This window comes from Salvia splendens, chromosome 3, assembly GCF_004379255.2.
Source record: "Salvia splendens isolate huo1 chromosome 3, SspV2, whole genome shotgun sequence".
NCBI classification, from domain to species: Eukaryota; Viridiplantae; Streptophyta; class Magnoliopsida; order Lamiales; family Lamiaceae; genus Salvia; species Salvia splendens.
This window is the reverse complement of record NC_056034.1, coordinates 5,398,978-5,419,388: the sequence shown is the minus strand read 5'-3', so window position 1 is coordinate 5,419,388 and position 20,411 is coordinate 5,398,978. Positions and strand designations below refer to the sequence as shown.

Sequence of the window (20,411 nt, the reverse complement as noted above, 5' to 3'; positions counted from 1 at the left end):
TTGCTGATCATTGAAAGCCATTGGAAGAGATGCACATTTTTGAAATACTAGACATTTTTGAAATAATATAAATATTAATATGCAATTAATAAGGTAAATAAAAAAAGTTATTGAAGTATTATTAGTGGAGAATAAGACTCGTTTTATTAGAACGAAAAAAATTATTACAAATATAAATAGGCTATTTTTATGAAAGTGACAAAAATGACAAGAATATCTATTTTAATGGAATAAATGAAAATAGAGAGTATCTAATTTTTATAGGATATTTTTCACCCCACATTGTGCATTTATTCGAAAAACGAAAAAATATTAATTTCCATTTTTCACCCGTCTTTATTCATAAAATGGCATTACAAACAAAACAAAGCAAATGGCAATTATTCTGAGTAATTACAACTGAAGCAAGTGCTACAATTACAATGGCCAAGAATAATTGTCTAATACAATGTTCTGACTTCTAAAGCCCCAGAACAAAAGAATTTACGGATTTCACCTTCTATCAACGTATACCAAGAATAAGAATACCAACCTATTATCAGCCAGCCTAATAAAAATTACAACTTTACAAAAGGGATTGCCTCTAAATATCATATTCTTAGGGAACAATTAGAATCAACAAAAACAAATCGACTAAACACACGTGGTTACCATCTCCAGCTTACATGATGGTGCAGTTGCACTTGGACTCCAGTTTCGGAGGAGGATGCGTGGCATCAACCTTGCTAGGAGATCTCACAATGCGCGGACTACATTTTTCTTCCATTTCCGGAGTCACAGGCCGTGGCTTTGTCTCCGTCTCCAATTTTCTTTGACGAGCTTTCTGGGACTTGGAACTGCGTTTCCCCAGTGGCCTTGAACGCATCTCCCTTCTGTCGGGATTGGGTTTGCCAACCACTGTCACTGTTGGTCTAGCGACTTCCAATAATGAGTTCTCCTTCTCTATGGCTATGTTTGCAGCTTCGTATGCCAGATTGTGGACAATCGAGCTGCAGAAGAGGATTGTGTCTGTTGCTTCCTCGAGGGTCAGGCTTCTAGATTTTGCTCCAACAATGTTGTCTTCTAGTACAATAGTAGAATCTTCTGAAATTCACAGAAGTTGGAGATACCAGTACAAATATAAATGAGAATAGAACTGTAATCTTCATGTGTCTGATGCTAAAATAAGCAAGACACAAGAAATAGAAACTATGCACAACCAAACACTCTGGGAATTTTTCAAAGAAGATCAAACACAAGTTTTTTTTTACTGAAAAGTACAAAAATCAAGGATGAAAGATAGGTATAAAGACATCTCCAGTCGGTATTACAATTTAGAAGTCTTATAATATTCATATAACCAGTTTGGCACCAAAAAGAAGCTCAAGCATAAAGAGGGGAAGACTAAGATAAAACACATAACATTTAGAATGTAAGATGCACATACCAAGGAAGTAATTTACAGGAACAGATATGTTAAATTCTTCTGAAGTCGCACTCATAACACCATTCTGTTCCACTGAGACACAAGGCTCCACTAATTCATCCATCCAAGTCTTTGAATTTGTGGAATCAATGTCAGATTGTGAGTCACAAGACACAATACCAGAATTCTGAATTTCCATTTCAGATATATCATTCAAAGAACCCAGATCTGGAACTTCTGTGACATCCACAATGTCATTACAAGAGCTTTGCATGTCTTCCCCTCGGGTAGCAGTCTGCAACTGTGTAGCTGTTGTTTCTTCATTACTGGATTTGTTTGTCAGGTTTTCACCACTCTCCTGTGATACTGGCTCTTCCAAAGCCAGCAGTGACTCCGGTGGACTACCTCCTGAATGGGAATTCATCAAATCACTCGCTAATTCTGCAGCATCCTTGAAAGTTAGACTGCTTTCTAAATCCGTGCATGTACTTTCTGCTTCTTTTTCGGAGAGCAGTGACTGTTTAGGAGGATCAGCATCTGTTACTCCACTAACCTCCCTATCTTTGTTGGAAGACACTAGCTCAAAACTCTCTCCTAGGCAACTTGGTGTTGTACTTGGGACCTGGGATCCAAGAGCTGATGCACCAGACATAGAGGAGACGGAGCGTTTGTGCTTTGTAGGAATGTCATATCTGTGATTTTCAATATCAGATCTCCGACCACTTGATTGTCGATTAATGCGTACCTCACTTTGCCTAGAAGATCCCAGATCAATGGAGGATGATATAGATGCATTGCTATACCCCCCAGAGCTTCTCATACTATTAACACTATCCCTCACATAAGAGAAATCATCATAACAAATGTTACTTGCGGTGAAACTCCTGCTTTGTAAGAGATGTCCTTTACTGCTACTTGATTTCTTCAGAAGTAATGATATACCTGTCCCTTCTGAAACATCAGCATCTGAAGTTGAACAGATACCAGACTGGTGCAATTGTTGGTTGCCACTGTGACAATCCACATCTCTAACTATCTCTTGCTGGCCGGTGACCATAAGCTCCCTCTTCTCAGATTGCAATACTTCATGATCCATGCATGGCTCGTTCTTTGACTGTTGATCATCAGTTGCAGTAGAGTCAAGGTGGTGCATTTCTTGAATTGAGACAGATTGGTCCAAAACCTCAAGCCATCCACACTCTTCATCGTGAACAAAATCTTCTGCAATTTCCTTATCTTTCTTTACTGTTTTCACTGGGAGGCTTGCCACTGGATTTGTTTTCAAACTATTGCACTCCACACAGAACCATAGGTCACCTTCCCTTGCCAATTGACTTGAAGGAAACCTGTCACTGCATCCAGAGCATACTCCCATATCGGTCGTCCCATCAACACCGGAATCGTCATATTTCCCATCCGAGACTACATCAGCAGAAGCCATAGCTGGGCTAGTTTCAAGTTGGCTGCTACTCTCAGTAGTATTTAAACGAGAAATAACTCTAGCAGGGTTATCATTTTCCTCATCCTGATAACCAGGTACCTCCTCAATAATTCTGTTCTCAAATGCTTCACTTATGACATCAGCATGATCCATGACAAATACTTCATCATGCATTGTTGGGTATCGTCCCTTCACAAAGTTGCTGGTCACCTCATCCTGGTTTGGCTCATTTTCTTCAGTATCAAGTGCCCCACTTGTTCCTTGATCAGAACTGGCATTACTGCTAGTAGTGATTGAAGAATTTCTTGATGTCAGAGCACGATGATGTGTACTTGCTTTCCCTGCAGAGAAGGTAGAACTGGGTACACTGGACAGCAGGGGTCTAAACATATTCTGAGGAACCTTCCTATCCTGCACATGGAATATCAGATAAAGATAGAATGAATAATTTGAACATAATCAGTCAAGTTCAATAACCATAGCCTGCCTCACTTGGAAATGTCTTACCATTATAGGGATGCTGAATTCTTTCTACTACTAATATGTTTATTATGTTTCTCATGCAACAATAAACATACAAAGTAATCTGTTCAGTTTAGGAGATAACAAGTCCTAATAATTAATACTCCGTGCAGGGATGTGCTTGCTTGAGTTTGTATAATCCTTATTACAAACACTACTCTTATATAGGTTATTGCCACGTATACTTCTTAAAGATTTTGGCAATGTATTTTTCTAGTCAGGTCAGCTATATAGGTGGATATATTTGTAATGCAAGTAGAAACCTCTTTCTGGAGCAAATAAAATAATCCATCTAACTCGATCAAAGGCATGTTGTGCAGGTACCAGTAGAATAAACATTTTTTGCGAACCAACTGAATGAAGCCAGCCTTAAAGTTGATAAGTTTAGCAATGTAGTATTAAATATTGTTATATGCCAAATTAAATTCAATTATTGCACTCCCCATGCAAACATGAACACACGAGCAAACAAAAGTGATTTATCACAAGACCCACGTTTCAATGAGAAAAAAGGTCTAGAAGCAAGAGCTTGAAAGCAGTTAAATAAATAATGTAGAATCTAGAATAGTAGGCTGCCATATTCCATCCATCAGCAAAGGAAACAGTAGGATAAAAGAAGAAAGATGCTTACCATTTGTCGAAGTGCCAAGTCAAAGGATCTTTTGGGAGCAGAATTTGACAAAGTTTTGGTTGGTTTCTTGGAGAGCCCCATAGTCTTGCTTTTTGGTGAAGTACCTATGCTTCTTGGATATGAGCGGTCAGAGGTGCTGATAGGAATGGATTGTAGTGAGTCCACATCATCATCACCAGATGATGCAACTGAACCTCTGCTGTAGGAACTAAATTGGTCCCTTTCACGACTATGGGATGAACCGACACTTCTTGAGGCAGTGGGGGACATAGACTGTCTAGCAGATCTGGACCCATTTCTCGATGCCGGTGAGGAACCTCTGACATATGATGCTGGCCTATCAGCTAGTGAGGTGCGAAGATTAGGAGGTGCCTCTAAGGAAAATCCAGGGATGTTAGATTGCCATGCTTTTATTTTAGGTGAAGCAGAGTTACCCTGACTTGTCTTGACAGGAGAGGCTCCTCTCACCCTTGAAGGTGCAGTAGCACCAGTTGAACCTGTGCTCATTCTCCTAGGTGTTGGCGTTCTAGTCCTTGGAGCAGGTATTTGCTTACTTGGTGTGGGAGACTGCCCCCTTGATGGAGAAGAATGTCTCAAAGCAGGAGGTGGACTAGAATGAGTGGCAGAAAATGGTCTGCTTCTAGACTGCATCGTACTGGTACCAGATCGAGGAGATGGACTAAGGCGACGAGGACTAGCACTAGTCCTGCTACTCTTGTAACCCTTCTCCATCTAAAATTGAACATATTCAGCAACCATTTGCAGACATCAATAAGAAATTACAAGAAAAGATGGGACATTTATAAGATCATTGCTGTTTCTATATTTAATATCTTACCGTGGATGATCGCGAGATTGTAATAGGTTGACTCCTGGGCCTGCCCCTGGGAGCAAGACTAACTGCTGGTGCCTCATCATCCAAAGAAGGAAACAGAGGAGTTTCAGGAGGGGTTATTAACCTATAATGGCAACATGTATTAGTCAAAAACAAATAAAAGGTAGCAATATAGGCAAAAAATCATTAACACCATACAGCGATGAACTACTTTCACATATAAACCAGCATGTGATCTATTTATAAATTATCTTCATTTAATCTTTACACAATTCAGTAACACTGGTATTTTCCGAAGTGATTACAGAAAGAGAACAAAAATAGAAACAATCTGAACTAACTTGACTAAATCCAGAAAGTAAACTCAGCCGAGATTCTTGTTCTCAAATGAAACACCAATCAGGACAACATGACTAAGCTACACAAGCCTTTCCAAAACATAAGAACTAGAAACTCGGTAAAGGAAAAAATTCATAAGCAACGAAAAACCAACCAGTCATAATCATTTTTATCTCCTCCGGCATTGAGCAGGTCACTACTCTCCCCTCGAGCAGGAATGGATATTCCAAGCTTGTAATCGGAGAAGTGTCTCGCCCTTGTAGCTGTCAAACATAAATGGTGAATAACGACATTGTCAGCAAGGGCACTTAACACAGGTAACGCACACTTCACTATTGCCAGAACAGGACTTGAGAACTTACAAAACATGTCATCAAAGTCATCATTCGTCTGAAGTAAGAAATTATTTGTTTCTTTGTTCTGCACCTCATTGAACAGAGCAAGATCATCATCCTTCTCTTGAAAGAGAAGCCCACTCTCAAGACTGCGGCCCCTCTTGTGATTCTCTGCCTTCATCCCCCTCCCAGGGGAAACTCTAAAAGCAGGCGACGGAGGCATATCTGAAACTCTTAAACTTAGCACACCCTACAGAATCTCAATCAAATCCTCAAAAAAACTCAAACCTAAACTACACATTATGAAAATCACAGAAACTGGTCCGCTGCCGAACTATGAAGCTCAACTTCCTTCCTCGCTGCCATAAACAAGCAAGTCCCACTTCACATTCTCATCAAATTCAGGAAAAATACAATCTTCTTTGACATATACAATCATATAATGATATAAAAGAGCCGGATCAAATTGGTAAATTATTCATCCACTTCCCAAAACCCCAACCCAAATCACAGATTAAAACAAATTTCACTTAAAAAATCCTAAACCCAGCTTAGAAAATGCTTACTCAAATTCACACGCTACGGGAAAAATGTCCAATATGTGAAACATGTGCACAGTGTTGTTCGTTGTACACTTACCCCTTGAGAGCTGAAATCTTTCCTGCAAAAACCCTCGAAATTTTCTGAAGCAAGAGCAATAAAGTTGGGTGGATCTACAGAGGCTTGAGTAGATCAAAAGAAATCAGAGATCAGAAAAAGTAATGCCTAGAAAACCCTAAGAATAGAAGGTGAAGAACAGGAAAAAGCAAATGATGAAGAAAGGGTGTAATTATGGTTCACGTGAGAGGTGGATTGTGAAGTGAGAAAGGGAAATGTGCAGCAGGCAGCAGCAGCACCACCACACCACACCACACCACACCACACCACAATAGCAGAAGCGAAACAAAAATCAAAATGAAAAAGAAAAGCAGGTTAGATAAAAAATTATCCTTGTTTATGTTTTTCGCCTCTCATAATAGTAAATCATAAAAACACCATTATTAATGGAGCTTTTCTTTACTATGTTTGCACTTTGCAGTCACTCTCAGTTACATTGGATATTCTCCATAAGTATACCAGTTCTTCTCTCTCTCACTCACACCACAAACACACACATTAATTACCATAATAATAATAAAGTAAATAGATAAGGCTATTAATTAAAATATTTCTTTAACTAACATTACGCTGCTTAGTTATGTAATGACGTAATAATTAGTTGGAATAATTGAACTCATTTACCTATTTATAGATATTTCTGTTTCCCTTTTACTGCACTTTATTCCATGTGGAAATCTTTTTGTTGTTTAATATCCTTATTACCACTTTTTATCAAGCAATGGTGAAATAAAATGAATATGAAATACAGATAATTACACTTCTATCTATCATGTTACTCTGAAACCTAATTTTCTTTTTCTGTTGCACTTTATTCGTTGCATCTAACAATTTTTGGACCACTCATCCCAAACTCATCGATCTAATTAAACTTTTGATCAGAAACTTTTTATGCACCAATAATTCATTATTTAAATGTTATTTTGGTTTTATTTTAAACTCCGTATTTTATTATATTTATTTGCATACAAAACTGTCAAGCTGGTAAATGCAATAATATTCAAATACTTTAGTTGGAATGCAAGAAATAAACAAACTTTGATAATAACTTGAAATGACAAAGCATGAAAAAATCAACACTTTGGTGAATAGGTAATTATCCAAAAAAGATGAGTTATATAATCACTATTGTAGAATACCTCATTCTAGTCCTAGTGGTGTAATGAATCGTTTTGCGAATTTCGCAGCAATTGTGTATTCAACTTTTCGGGATATTTTTATTTTATTTTGTCCAGAGCCTTTGTCCTAGCGGTAAGGAGCTTAGACATTATTGCCTGATGTGCTGAGTTCGAGCCCTCTTAACATCAGTTGTAATTTCCTCCTATCTATATTTGTAATTTTCTCTCTTATATAGGAGTTAATTTTAAAAAAAAATCGGGATATTTTTGAAGATCTTTCACTAAGTAGTAGCATTTATTTTTGCTATTCCATATTTTAATAGTATTTGAAACGAACCTTAAGGTAAGTACGTGATAGTGCCTAATGTGGCAAACTTAGACAAGTGTATCAGTTGGAAATTAATTACTACCAGTTTAAAAAAATCTTACAATTACTATGATTTTTTGCTTTGATCACCAACGCAAATATATTATGATTAATTATTAAAAGTTTCACTAACTTTGATATGATTTGGTTAATATGTTTTTAGACGGTCATAAAAAAATGAAGCAATGTGATTTTTCATATCTGCGTAAACTTGACATGTGCATATAATACTCGCCAACGAAGTTGTAGGAATAATGAGATCTTCAAAATATAGGAGTAACTAGTAACACGTGTATTTTGTTCTAAAATAAAAAAATTAATATTACAACAATTGGAAAAATGCTCAGGAAACCAAAACCTATTATACTTCTTGATTTTTTAAGCAATTAACTCAATGTAAGTAGGAGTATATTATTATCATTAAATATTAATGACAGGTGGTGACACAAAATCAATGTTAAATTGGAGTTACACGAATCTTTCCTCTATGTGTTTTACTTTCAGTGCTATATTTACATCTCAGGAATTGGATCATCACCAAAATCAATAAAAAAAAGGGCTTAATATATCTCAAGTTATAGGTCTATAATGGACCACGACCCAACAACCAGGAAGATAAATATAATGACGAAAATGTTGTCTTAACTTTGTCTTCAAATAGGCTAACTATAAAATCATGTTTTTTAATTGGTTGTTGAAGGATTAAATTAAGCTTTGGTCATAGTGGATAAACTAGTAGGCTTTCTTATTCTTAGGTTATTACTTAGCATTTAATTAATCATGGCTTTTGCTAATATCTCGCATTTGCTAGTTGTAATCGGCCATTATTGGCGTCTCCAAACAAAAACAACTGTGATTCGATTGATAAATTAATAAAGTCGACATTTTTGGATTAGTCATTACGTTATTATTAAAAGGATGGACTATCATTCTATATTATATTATTAAATTTGTAAAGAGAACATGAACATCCATACATATCGATTTCTATTCAATATTTTAATTTGACCTAAAAAATATTAAATTTAATATTCACATTTCTCGACAATATATCAATTCATAGGTTTTTAAGCCCGATTCAAAAACTTAAAATATATCGTTGGATTGTTTTTGTTAGGTTTAGTTTGATGAATTATAGTATTAATTAAAATTAATTATTACTCATTATTATTTAATCTCAGGATAAGAATGTGCTTACTATTTATAGGTGATAATTTTATACATTTTCTTCCATCGAAAATCACTCACTTTTCTTTTTAGTTGTCCTAACCAATATGATTTATTACTAAAAATAGAAATACATTTATCTCTATTTTATTCTCTCTTACTTGATTATCTCCACTTAACTCATAAAATAAAATGGCAGAAAATCCGTGCCGCCCAAAAAAATGGTCATCTTCCTTGGGACGGAGGGTTTTAAGTGGAGAAACGGTTCCATTTTTTATTGTAGGTGTACCGCGTACGTGGGTCAGAGCATCGACAATAGAGCCCAAAAGTCGGTCAGCCGCATGCGGCTGTTTTTGGGGCTATATTGTAGGTGGAGAAATGGTAAAGCGTATGGTGACTCGCCTGATGATCGGCGGGTTCTGCAGTGCTATTGCAGGCGCTTCCGTCGAGCGGATATTTTTAATTTTTAATTTTTAATTTTAATTTACCCCTATTCTTCTAGCATTGTAGTCGTATTTTAATTTATGTTACTCCCTCCCTTCCTAATATAATTTGTCGTCATTTGATCCACCACGAGGTTTAAAAAGTTAGTGGAAAGTGGGTCATACTTTTATATCTAGTTTTATACTAATAAAATATGAATGAGAATGGGTTGGTGGAATGTGATGTCCACTATCAAAAATAGTAATGTGACAAATTTTTTGGGACTGAGAAAAATTGAAATAAATAATACTCCCTCCGTCCCGGGCTACTCGCTCCTTTCCTTTTCGGCACGGAGATTAAGGAATGAGTGTATAGGAAAGTAAAAAATGACGGCTGTAGGTGAAATTTTTTACTAAAAATGGAAAGAGTGCAAGTAACTTGGGACGCCCAAAAAGGAAATAAGTGCGAGTAGCTTGGGACGGAGGGAGTAAATTTTAAGGGAATGAGTACGTGTTTTCTAAAACAAAAATTAAAATATAAAAATATAAAAAATAGTAAATTAAGTTGAAGATGTGGCAGGTGAAGAATGAAATGCGGCGAATATTAGGACTGATTTTTTGTCCACTATTACAAATGTCCTGACTGGGAAAAGGATCCAACTTCTGTTCGTGTATTATTCTTGAATTCTTGGTTTTGTTGTAGTAGAAAATATGAAGGGTTGTTTCTACATAATGGATTTGCACATTCTTATGAGAATTATGACCATGGCAAATTGAGTACTTTTGCGGGATAGAATCCCTTCCAGACTTCCAGTTTTTCATTTTAGTCGGTTTACTTATTTTATAAATAGTAATAGGCCTCATATTACACTAATCCTATTTCACTCATATTTATTATAAAACTAATATATTAAAATGAGACACATTATATCATTTTTCACTAACTTTTCTTTACATTTCTTAAAATTTGTGTCTGACTCAATTGCGAATCCTAACGTGGAAGGAGGGAGTATATTTTAATAGTACATCCTATAAAAATATCAAAGTTTTGGATGACAAAATACCGAAGAATGAGGCCCACATCATTAGATAAAAAAAGTTAGTAAAAAAATTTATTTATTTTTATAGAATGAATAAAAAATGATTAAAGTAGTCTATTTTATGATGAGGAATGACTGAAGGAGTATTTATTTAAGTATAGAATCCAAAGGGGACGCTTGATACCGAATTGTGAATATTCAATACCATAAAACCATCTACCACGCTGTCTCTATACCGTACCTTAAACCGTCCCTTAACTACTATTTGACCACTATTCGAGGGCTCCACTGTCCTTTTTTCCTCCATCCCTTAACTAAGGGACGGAACCTGCAACGCTCCGTCCCTTAACCGTCCCTTATTCCGTCCCTTAATTACTATTCATTCAATTCCATTTTTTATTTTTTTTACAACCCAATTAAATTTAAACAAACACAATTCATTAAAACTAAAACAACATTACAACTTAAACTTTAAAAAAAGAAAAAAAGACATAATTAAAATTATAAAAAAATAAAAATGACATAATTTAATCTTATCCGCCAAAGTTTTCCCAAATGTGCTCAATTAGATCCTCTTGGAGTTGGGTGTGGGCGCTAGAGTCGCGTGTCCTTGCCCGAATAGCCAACCGTTCTTGTATAGACGGATGCGCTCCACTTCGCGGCGGACTACTTGCGGTTGAGCTTCCGGGGGATTCGGGGTCGAACCAATTTCCCGCATCGGGTCCTTCGTCTCGGACAATTATGTTGTGCAAGATTATGCACGTATACATGATGTCGACCATGCTCTCCATGAACCACGAACGAGCCGGGGCTTTGATGATATTGAAGCGCGCTTGGAGAACCCCGAATGCCCTCTCCACATCCTTGCGCGCAGCCTCCTGCTTCTGCGCAAAAAGAGCCTGCTTTGGGTTCGCAGGCCTGCTGCACGTCTTCACGAAGGTCGGCCACTTCGGGTAGATGCCGTCGGCGAGATAGTACCCCATTTTATACAGCCGGTTGTTGGCGACGAAGTTGATGGCCGACGTTTTACCATCCAAAACTTCGGTAAAGAGATCGGACTGGTGGAGCACGTTTACGTCGTTGTTCGAGCCAGAGACCCTGAAGTACGCGTGCCAGATCCAAAGCCGGTAGTCGGCAACGGCCTCGAGTACAACGGTTGGGTGGGTGCCTCTGTGGCCGCTCGTGTAGGACCCCCTCCAAGCCACCGGGCAATTCTTCCATTGCCAGTGCATGCAATCGACACTGCCAAGCATCCCGGGGAATCCGTGCACTTGTTCGTGCAGGTTGAGGAGGAACTGACAATCGTCCATGCTTGGCCTCCGGAGAAATTCGTCACTGAAGGCTGCCCGGACGCCTCTGCAGAAGTTGAGAAAGCACATGCGCCCAGTGGTGTCTCCGATGTGGAGGTATTCGTCGAATATGTCGGCCGTTTGTCCAGTCGCAAGCTGACGGATGGCTGCAGTACATTTCTGCAGCGTCGTGTGGCTGGGACGGCCGACCGCGTCGAACCCTTCTCGGAAGAACTCTTCCCGGGCCGCCAAAGTATTCGCTATGTGGAGAAATAGCGATTTACTCATGCGGAAACGGCGACGGAAGTAGGTATCTCCCCAAATCGGGTTATCGCAGAAGTAGTCGCGTACTAACCGTGCGGCGGCTTCCTCCCGGTTCCGATTGATGTACTTCCGGGAGCGTCGTGGGGGTGGCGCGGCTTCCTCTGCCTCTCGTCGTCGATCTTCTTCAAGTGATTGTTCCATTAATTGACGCATTTGCTCAAAAGGATCCATTTGTTTGAGTTGATTTAAGATGAAAATTGGAGTATAGAGAGGATTTGAGAGGAATAGATGTGTGTTTGTGTGTGAAATGAGTATGAAATAGGATTATTTATAGAGTAAATAAATAAAAAATTAAAAAAATAAAAATAAAAAATTAACGGTAACATTACCGTTTGAAAAATAAATTTTTTTATTAAAATTCGATTTTTTTTTTAAAAAAAATAGAATTAAAAAAAAACGAATTATTGCGTCATCAGTGACGACGCCCACTCGCGGGCCAGCGAGTGGGCGTCACGCATGCATAGGGGGCGCGCCACGTCGCCCGGGCGCGTGACGGGTCGGCGCGTCCCTTGTCTCGCGGATACGGGCTACGGGACGGGCTGGGGACGGGTCCCGCGGCGGAACCGTCCCTCCGGGACGGAACGCGAGCCGCGCGGGACGCGTAGTGGATGCTCTAAGCATCTTGCCTAAAAGTTAAGCACTGTGTTTGTTCACGTTGGTGAAGAGAAGGCAAGAGCTTATTATAACTTTGAGGGGATTCTGGCTGCAAAGCCATCATCAAACATAGAGACATTCATGTAAAAGCGTCATGTTATACTCCATCCGTCTCAGTTTAAGAGTAAGATTTAGTTATGACATGAGTTTTAAGAAATTGGTGGAGTGTGTAATAAATAAAGTTAGGTCGTAGTTGTTGGAGTGTGTAATAATTAAAGTTAAGTAGCAGAGAGTGGGACCCTTTTAACTTTTTGTATGTTTAGGATTTTGTTTTGTTTTACTTTTATGAAAGTAATGACATTTGAGTGTAAATTTAATCAACAATGAGGTTAAATTATATGTCCAAATATGGTAAATTCTAAATGAGACTCGTAAACTGAGACGGACGGAAATGGCAAAATAAGACTCTTAAACTGGGACGGAGGGAGTATTATGAGAAAGTGTTTTAATTCTATTGCGTGGTTAATTCGTGCCATTTAAAATGCGTATGATTTGGAGTCAAGGTTATCAGAAATAATAACTACAGAAACTAATACTCTTCTCTAAATTATTATCTCTTATTTTATCATTTCTCTACTTTAACTATTTATTTTATTTTTATAAAACGAATGCAGAAAAGTTAACGAGATTGCTAAAGCTAAGAGCATCTCCAGTGGGCGGACATCCCACTCGGACATCCACTAGGACATCCCAAAAACACCTCCTGCCACGTCACTAGGACATCCCACCCCACTGCCACATCACTAGGACATCCCCTGCATATCCGCCCTTCTCATCGCCCTTCCCACTAGGACATCCCGCAATTAAAAAAATCACAATAATTTAATTTGTAGAAATGAAATTTGTAGTAAAAGAAGAGAGAAACTTGTTAACACAAGTGGTGCAAATGAAATGAAGTTCAACGAGCCGTATATATAGAATTTAAAAAAAAAAAAAAATCAAATATCGGACGTCCGACCGGGACGTCCGACCGGGACGTCCGACCTTCGCCACAGTGGCGCCCGTCCACCCGCCCGTCCCCGGGACGTCTGAGGACACCCGACGTCCTCACGGGACGTCCGTATCCGACCTCCGACCTCCCAACGGCGGACGTCCCGTCGCCCTTCCCGGTGTCCGACCGGACGTCCTACCGGAGGGGCGCCATAGGAGATGCTCTAACACACAAGTGCGAGCATAGTCGTTTTGGGATAAATGTTGCCAATTTTCTATCTCTTGTCTTCGAGAAGTGGTCTCAATAGATAGTTTAGTGGGTATGATAGAATGAATCATATCCCTCCTATTCACTTTTCAACATTCTACTAGTATTAAGCAAAGTAGCCAAGGGATAATTGTTTATTTTTGCTCATATGGCTGCAAATTACAACCTGTGTAGTAGTCAGCCCATTTGAAAAGATGATGTATCATATTCATGTATTTGTATACGATTGCGAGCGAGGACCTTGAAAAACCAAACTATAAATATCATGTTATTCATGTACTACAACACATTAAAAAAATGAAATCAGCAAAGTTGGAAATTGGAATACAAACCCACATTGAGCTATAAGCCTATCACAAATGATGAAACTAAGCAAAATATGCAATTTAAGTATAATTGGGGCTCGTGGCCCAACTAAAAGCGTCACACTTTGGACCCTAAATTAAGCTTCTAATTATTCTTTCATAGATTAAATAGCTCACCATAGTAGTCCATTGTCCAAAGTCCAAACTTGTTTCGATGGATAAATTAAATAGAAAAGACATAGTAGTAGTAGTAGTAGTATACTACTATTTGCTTGTGGATTATTCCATTGGGGGCATGAAGACTATATTGGTCAAGTGAGTCATACCCACTCTTTCTATTGCAGTTGACCTATTTATGCCTGTTGATGGAAAAAAGAGTTGTTTACCAAATACGAAGTCTCTTCATGAAAAAAAAGTGGAATATGTGTTAATACAAAGTTAGATTATTGTATATGAACTTAAATTTATGCTAATGCCTACCTAAATATTGAAGATAATTTCTCATGCCCAATTAAAAAAAGCAAAGAAAATAAAAGGTTTACAAGTGAAAAAGAAAAATTCCTAACCACCCAACAAAATGGGAAAATTTGAACATAGTAGTCATCGCCTCTGCGGAAATTCCCACCTTTGCACTGCATAAATAAAGTTGGTGCTTTTACCTCAGCTGCGTCTTCTCGTATTCTTCTCCCCCTCCGCTCCGCGATTCTAACCACGATGTCTGCTGCTGGATCCACCGCCCTTTCCCTCAATGCTCAACGGATTTCCCACCGCAAACAAATCTCCAATTTTAGCCACCTTTCATTGCCTGTTAAGTTTCCGGCCTCCATCGATTTGCAATGCCGATCTCTTCGCGCCGCTTCTTCCTCAGGTACTACCACCTCCCATTTCGTGCTCAGAATGTTTCGTTTTATTGTTAGCCTCATTTAGCTCTAATAGACGTAAAGGAAGGTGTTAATTGCTTACTGCATAATTTCAGTAGCTCGTTAAATTGCATATGCAGGCATAAAGGCGCAGGTCGCAACTATCGAACAAGCGGCTACTGAAACACCACAGAAGGTAGAAGCTCCTGTTGTTGTTATCACAGGAGCATCCAGAGGAATCGGCAAAGCTGTTGCTTTGGCTCTCGGGAAAGCTGGCTGCAAGGTTGCCTTCTTTACTTCATTGCTAAACAAGTCTGCATTTAGGTGTTCGTGTGTTTTTATTGCTTACCTTTCTGCAATGAGATGGATTGATGATTATACTTCACATGGCATTGTGATTGTGTTGTAGCAGAGGAGCAATGTAATGAATAATTTATTTTAGGAAGCTATTTTCTGAGAATTCATGACGTAATCTGTATCTTTTAAGTTTCTTTATTTTTTGTTGTCCCAGCTACTGTTATGCAAGGAACTTCTAGGCTTTCATCCAGCTGGATGAATAAATATTCTCGATTAGTATCTAGTTTAATTTAATGTAGTACTGAGTCAGTTAATCGGGAATCCTGTATGTTGCTTTGCTGAGTATATGGTAATTGTGATATGTACTATGTGAGAATTTGGCTTCTCTCGAACTAATTAGGCATTACGTGCTGCAGATTTTAGTTAATTATGCAAGGTCATCAAGTGACGCAGAAGAAGTTTGCAAAGAGGTAACTTACCACTTATACGAATGCATAATGTACTCTTCAGAACTATTTGTCATAGTACCAAATATCTGGGTTGTCACTCCTACCTTATCCTCAAACTCTCTCAAGATTTGTTAAATAGTATAGTAAGTGCTTGTTTGGTGACCTATAAGACCAAGATATATGAGTTATATGGATTATTTGGCTATTTGGTAGATAAAATAAGGCCATGTTAGGCCATCAAAGCCCATCTCGGCCCGCCGAGGCCCGGAGTGAATTAGTTCAAAATGGTGGATTATTTAGGGAGATAGCATATCCTTATCTTACAGTCCATCTTAATTAATTATATTGTGCTAATTTAACATGCCTACCAAACATGCACTAACTGTTTGTAAAATCGTTATTGGGTTCATCATACGAGTTATAATATTTTTGGATCCAAAATTCTCAATCCCTCCTCAAAGGCCTCATAAAGATTATGATTGACTGGTAAGTGTATGATGTGGCCATATTACCATTTTTGAAAAAACACATTTTAAAATCTCAAGTTCATATAGAAGGATTCTTTGGTAGTTGATTTTCAGTGGACTGCATGTCTGTATCCCCTTCTTCCCAGCCATCCTTGTGAACTACATGCATGATCTTGGCTACCTGCTCTCTATAAAGAGATATAAATAATACTCCATGTAATATGACGTTACCACTCACCAGGATTTGGACATTAAGTATGCTGGTTATAGCAAGTACTTGATGCTTTAATGTAAATGATAAAATTATACCTTGTACTTATTGCAGATAGAGGCGTCTGGTGGACAGGCTCTTACTTTTGGTGGAGATGTTTCCAAAGAAGCAGATGTGGATTCAATGATAAAAACTGTGAGATAATTCCCCATTTCTGTTATTTTCACCTTATGTTGAATGGAAGTATATCATTGTCTCAATCACATCTTTCCTGCAGGCAGTTGATGCATGGGGAACTGTAGATATTTTGATCAACAATGCAGGTAGTAGAAGGATCCACTTCTTTTTAGTTGTAAATCCAATTTATCTGGTTGGTTTCTTTTATAGTGTATTAATGTGAACAAATCTCAGGAATTACAAGGGATGGTTTGTTGATGAGAATGAAGACATCTCAATGGAATGAGGTCATTGATCTGAACCTTACTGGAGTTTTCCTATGCACACAGGTCAATTTGCCAGAGCTCCTATTTGCCTGCTGATAGTAATGACCAAACTTACACAAAAAATAATTCTGATGTTTTCATTCTCTTCAGGCAGCTGCCAAGGTTATGATGAGGAAGAAAAAGGTAACTACGATGCTTAGTTTCTTAATGTTTGAATCATGTTCATGAGCTTATTTCTCGTTGTAAATATTCTCTTTGTTTCTGGATGAGCACATTCTTCTTTGTCTTGTTTCTTTAGTGGTATTATGCTAGTGGGTGGTGGTACTAGAACCTGTGAAGTTACATGTGATGACTCCTTGTTTATATCTTTGTTGCATTCACAATGTCCTAAATAATTGTGTGACTCTTAAGCTGCAATTCCGTCCTTCAGTTTCTTTTCAATTCTCTTATGCAGTATAATTTCACTCTCTAGAGATGAAGGTTTCTTGATATCATATTTTTTAATCTATAGGGAAGGATTATTAATATCTCATCCGTAGTTGGTCTTGTTGGAAATGTTGGACAAGCCAACTACAGTGCTGCAAAAGCCGGGGTAATTGGACTAACAAAGGCAGTCGCCAAGGAATATTCTAGCAGAAACATTACTGTGAGTTTGCTGAGATGGTTTATCTTTATGTGTTATGAAAATTGTATTTATCTGCATTCTGAAATTTGAAAAAATTATGTGACAGGTGAATGCTGTTGCTCCTGGATTCATTGCATCTGATATGACTTCTAAGCTTGGGGCAGAGTTTGAGAAAAAGATATTGGACGCCATCCCATTGGGTCAGTTAATTTCTCTGATCATAATCAGTGTCATACATGTCATTCTCCCTCTCTTCCTCTGGTAATCGTGTCCATTTTCATCTGAACTTGTAACTAACTCTGGCCACTTCCATCTATGTCTTGGCCACATTGAACATGTTTATGGATAACCATGATACCTCTCCTTCTATATTGCCTAGATGATCATTTTTTGTGTTTTACTCAATAATGTTAGGTTAATTTAGTGAATCTCTTCAACATAAAATGATGACTACTATGATGAAATTCTCAGAGTTAATCTGCATGTAGTACCACTGATACTGCATATTGGTTAGGGCCACTTAGGGGGACATTTATCTTGGCATGCCAATTGCAATTGCTCAAGGTCATATTGATATTCATATCTTGAGCAAATATTTTAGGTTTACTAACTGCTTCCCTATGCAAATTCAGGAAGGTATGGACAACCAGACGAAGTTGCCGGGTTGGTGGAATTCTTGGCCCTTAGCCCTGCCGCTAGTTATATCACTGGACAGGTTTGTAACCAATCGACCACTTAGCACACACCTTGTTTACCCACAAAATCTGTCTTGGGAATGAGTTTCATAGTGCTAAACTCAGAGCCTCTCTTGTTTACCTTGTAATTTTTATGCTGTGCAGGTGTTAACCATTGATGGAGGTATGGTCCTGTAAGAACCTCCTGATATTTACCATTGCTCTAGATTCTCCTCTCCAAATGAGTCGACTCGCATCTATTATAGCGAAAGAATTTGGCGTGACCAAGATTTGAGTTTATGGAGAACAAAAAAACAAGATTTGAGTTTATTGAAAGCAGGTGGTTGTATTGTAGTACTTCCATTTGAATATGATCTTATGGTTTATTAAAACAAATTATAGTATTATCATTGAGATTAGTTTTGCCATTCATGGCATTTTATATTATCATTGAAGCTCTTAGAAAAGATCTTGTAATTTATTTGAAAGTGTTATGAGAACAAAGTTGTATTCAAGAACAAAGTTGTATTGGGTAAAAAAGTCATTACGCTTTACAAGATTTAAGGCGTGAAGATTTGAGAATTCAATTTGTTGTTTTATTTTTTAGATAACCTAATATAAATAACTATAACCTTTTGATATACCTTAAAAAAACAACTAGGTAGCTTCAACCAAGAGAAAGTTGATTCCTTCAATTAATATCCAAATAAATTAAAAACTAGTCCATCCAACCACACCTTAAAATATTTCCAAGTCTATCGGTTGACGCCAAAATACGATATTATTAAGTTTTAAACTTGATAAAATAAAATCAGCCAAAATAGACCCTTCTTAAATTAACACTACTATCCAATAATCCAATTGCATTGCTCCATTAGATAATGGCGATCATTCCAACGTGGAAATATGTTTGGTGTTCCACCTAATTAATACTACTACTATGATAAATCCTCTTAATTCAAGTTGATATTCAACGATAGCTGCCTCCACCACTCTTATCGTTTAAGCTCACATTAATTACTACGTTTATTTCACGTACATCTTGAATCCCAATTTCCATTCACACACAAAAGATTGACATGTTGAGTCATCTTTCTTTTTATAGTGACAACTTGTTCCATTTTACAATCCATCTTCCATAGACAGGTTGCCTTGCAAGATTAACCCAAAGACTTTTTTCCAGTTATATAATAATGAACCAAAAAAACTAATATTTTATGTTTTGCTTGAAATTAGATAACTTTGAATAAAAGAATCAACACAAGCAACAGATGACACGGAGAATATTCTCCAAGAACAAAGCATTTCATTCCCATATGATGTCAATAAATAATAATATTTTCATATGATAGTGACAGTCACAGATATTTTCGCATCGCATGTGTATATCCTAACATACGAATAAAATAATGTAATGTGGAAGAAGAATATATAGATAGACGAGACATGGGGCGGATTTGATGGATTTTTGAAGCTCGCCAGAATTGCGTCAATGGAAGGCGTGGCTGCATTCACAGCGTGGTTCATCTCCATATACACCATCGGATACTTGTTCGCCTTCAAAAAGTGGCCCAAAAAACAGAGAGGCGAAGCATCAAGCTGCCTAATCTCCCTGGCACACGGCACCCCAGCACTAATCCTATCAATGCCATCCCTCCTCCAATCCCAATCTGAATTGGAATTCGCATCCCCAAACACGCCCTTCCAAAACCTAGTCCTCGACCACAGCATTGCCTACTTCATCACCGACCTCCTCCACTACCTCATCCTCACCCCCACCGACGCCCTCTTCATCCTCCACCACCTCGCCACGCTCTACGTCCTCGCCACCTGCCGCTTCGCCTTCGCCCACGGCGCCGCCGCTGTGCTCGGAATCCTCGCGCTCGCTGAAGTTACTTCATCTTGTCAGAACGTGTGGAGCCTGGCGAGATGCCGGCGGGGGGAATCGGCTAGGGCGGCGGCGCTAGTTGAGTTCCTGTCGCCGTTTTTCTATGGGTTTTACAGCGTGGTGAGGGGGATTGTCGGGCCGTTGTATGTGTACAGGATTGGGGTTTTGTTTGGGGGTAGTGAATTGGGTGGAGTGATTCCGAGGTGGGGTTGGGTTTCTTGGATTGTTGTGATGGCGGTTGGGATTGGGTTGAGCATTTTGTGGGTTCTTCATCTCTGGCTTCACTTGTACAGCCGCAGCCGTAGAGTCAAAGAGGAGGTCAACAAGTTAAATTAGTCATTTTTTAGAAAATGTAATTAGTAGGAGTGCATTTTTTTAACTTTAATTTTTTTTATGAATAATTGCTGATTGTTGCCTTTTCTTTATATGTGATTATGTGAATATTGTA

At 38.3% G+C, this 20,411-nt stretch overlaps 3 protein-coding genes across 6 annotated transcripts; 2 read left to right on the top strand and 1 right to left on the bottom strand.

Moving 5' to 3' along the window:
- Positions 1-316: 316 nt before the first annotated feature.
- Positions 317-6,628, bottom strand: LOC121794533. 3 transcript variants are annotated; one of them, XM_042192732.1, is made up of 7 exons: positions 6,148-6,628; positions 5,536-5,867; positions 5,328-5,436; positions 4,838-4,958; positions 4,000-4,731; positions 1,427-3,257; positions 317-1,083 (listed from the first exon to the last, which is right to left on the bottom strand). In XM_042192732.1, exons 2-7 carry the CDS (start codon positions 5,729-5,731, stop codon positions 662-664), a joined length of 3,411 nt encoding a protein of 1,136 aa, XP_042048666.1. In that variant the 5' UTR covers positions 5,732-5,867; positions 6,148-6,628; the 3' UTR covers positions 317-661. The 3 variants fall into 3 exon arrangements, with proteins under 3 accessions (XP_042048666.1, XP_042048665.1, XP_042048664.1); XM_042192731.1 differs by having other exon boundaries at positions 5,536-5,733; XM_042192730.1 differs by having other exon boundaries at positions 5,536-6,628.
- Positions 6,629-14,631: 8,003 nt separating this feature from the next.
- On the top strand, positions 14,632-18,634 carry LOC121793582 (3-oxoacyl-[acyl-carrier-protein] reductase 4-like). 2 transcript variants are annotated; one of them, XM_042191613.1, is made up of 11 exons: positions 14,632-14,917; positions 15,050-15,192; positions 15,623-15,676; positions 16,448-16,528; positions 16,611-16,656; positions 16,745-16,797; positions 16,927-16,959; positions 17,288-17,422; positions 17,508-17,601; positions 18,034-18,116; positions 18,241-18,634. In XM_042191613.1, the coding sequence occupies exons 1-11, from the start codon at positions 14,764-14,766 to the stop codon at positions 18,271-18,273; spliced, it is 909 nt and encodes a 302-aa protein (XP_042047547.1). In that variant the 5' UTR covers positions 14,632-14,763; the 3' UTR covers positions 18,274-18,634. The 2 variants fall into 2 exon arrangements, with proteins under 2 accessions (XP_042047547.1, XP_042047546.1); XM_042191612.1 differs by having other exon boundaries at positions 14,636-14,917; positions 16,745-16,839.
- A 933-nt stretch (positions 18,635-19,567) lies between these two features.
- LOC121795827 (TLC domain-containing protein At5g14285-like) lies at positions 19,568-20,299 on the top strand. The gene has a single exon (XM_042194449.1). The coding sequence runs from the start codon at positions 19,568-19,570 to the stop codon at positions 20,297-20,299; it is 732 nt and encodes a 243-aa protein (XP_042050383.1).
- The last annotated feature ends 112 nt before the right edge of the window (positions 20,300-20,411 follow it).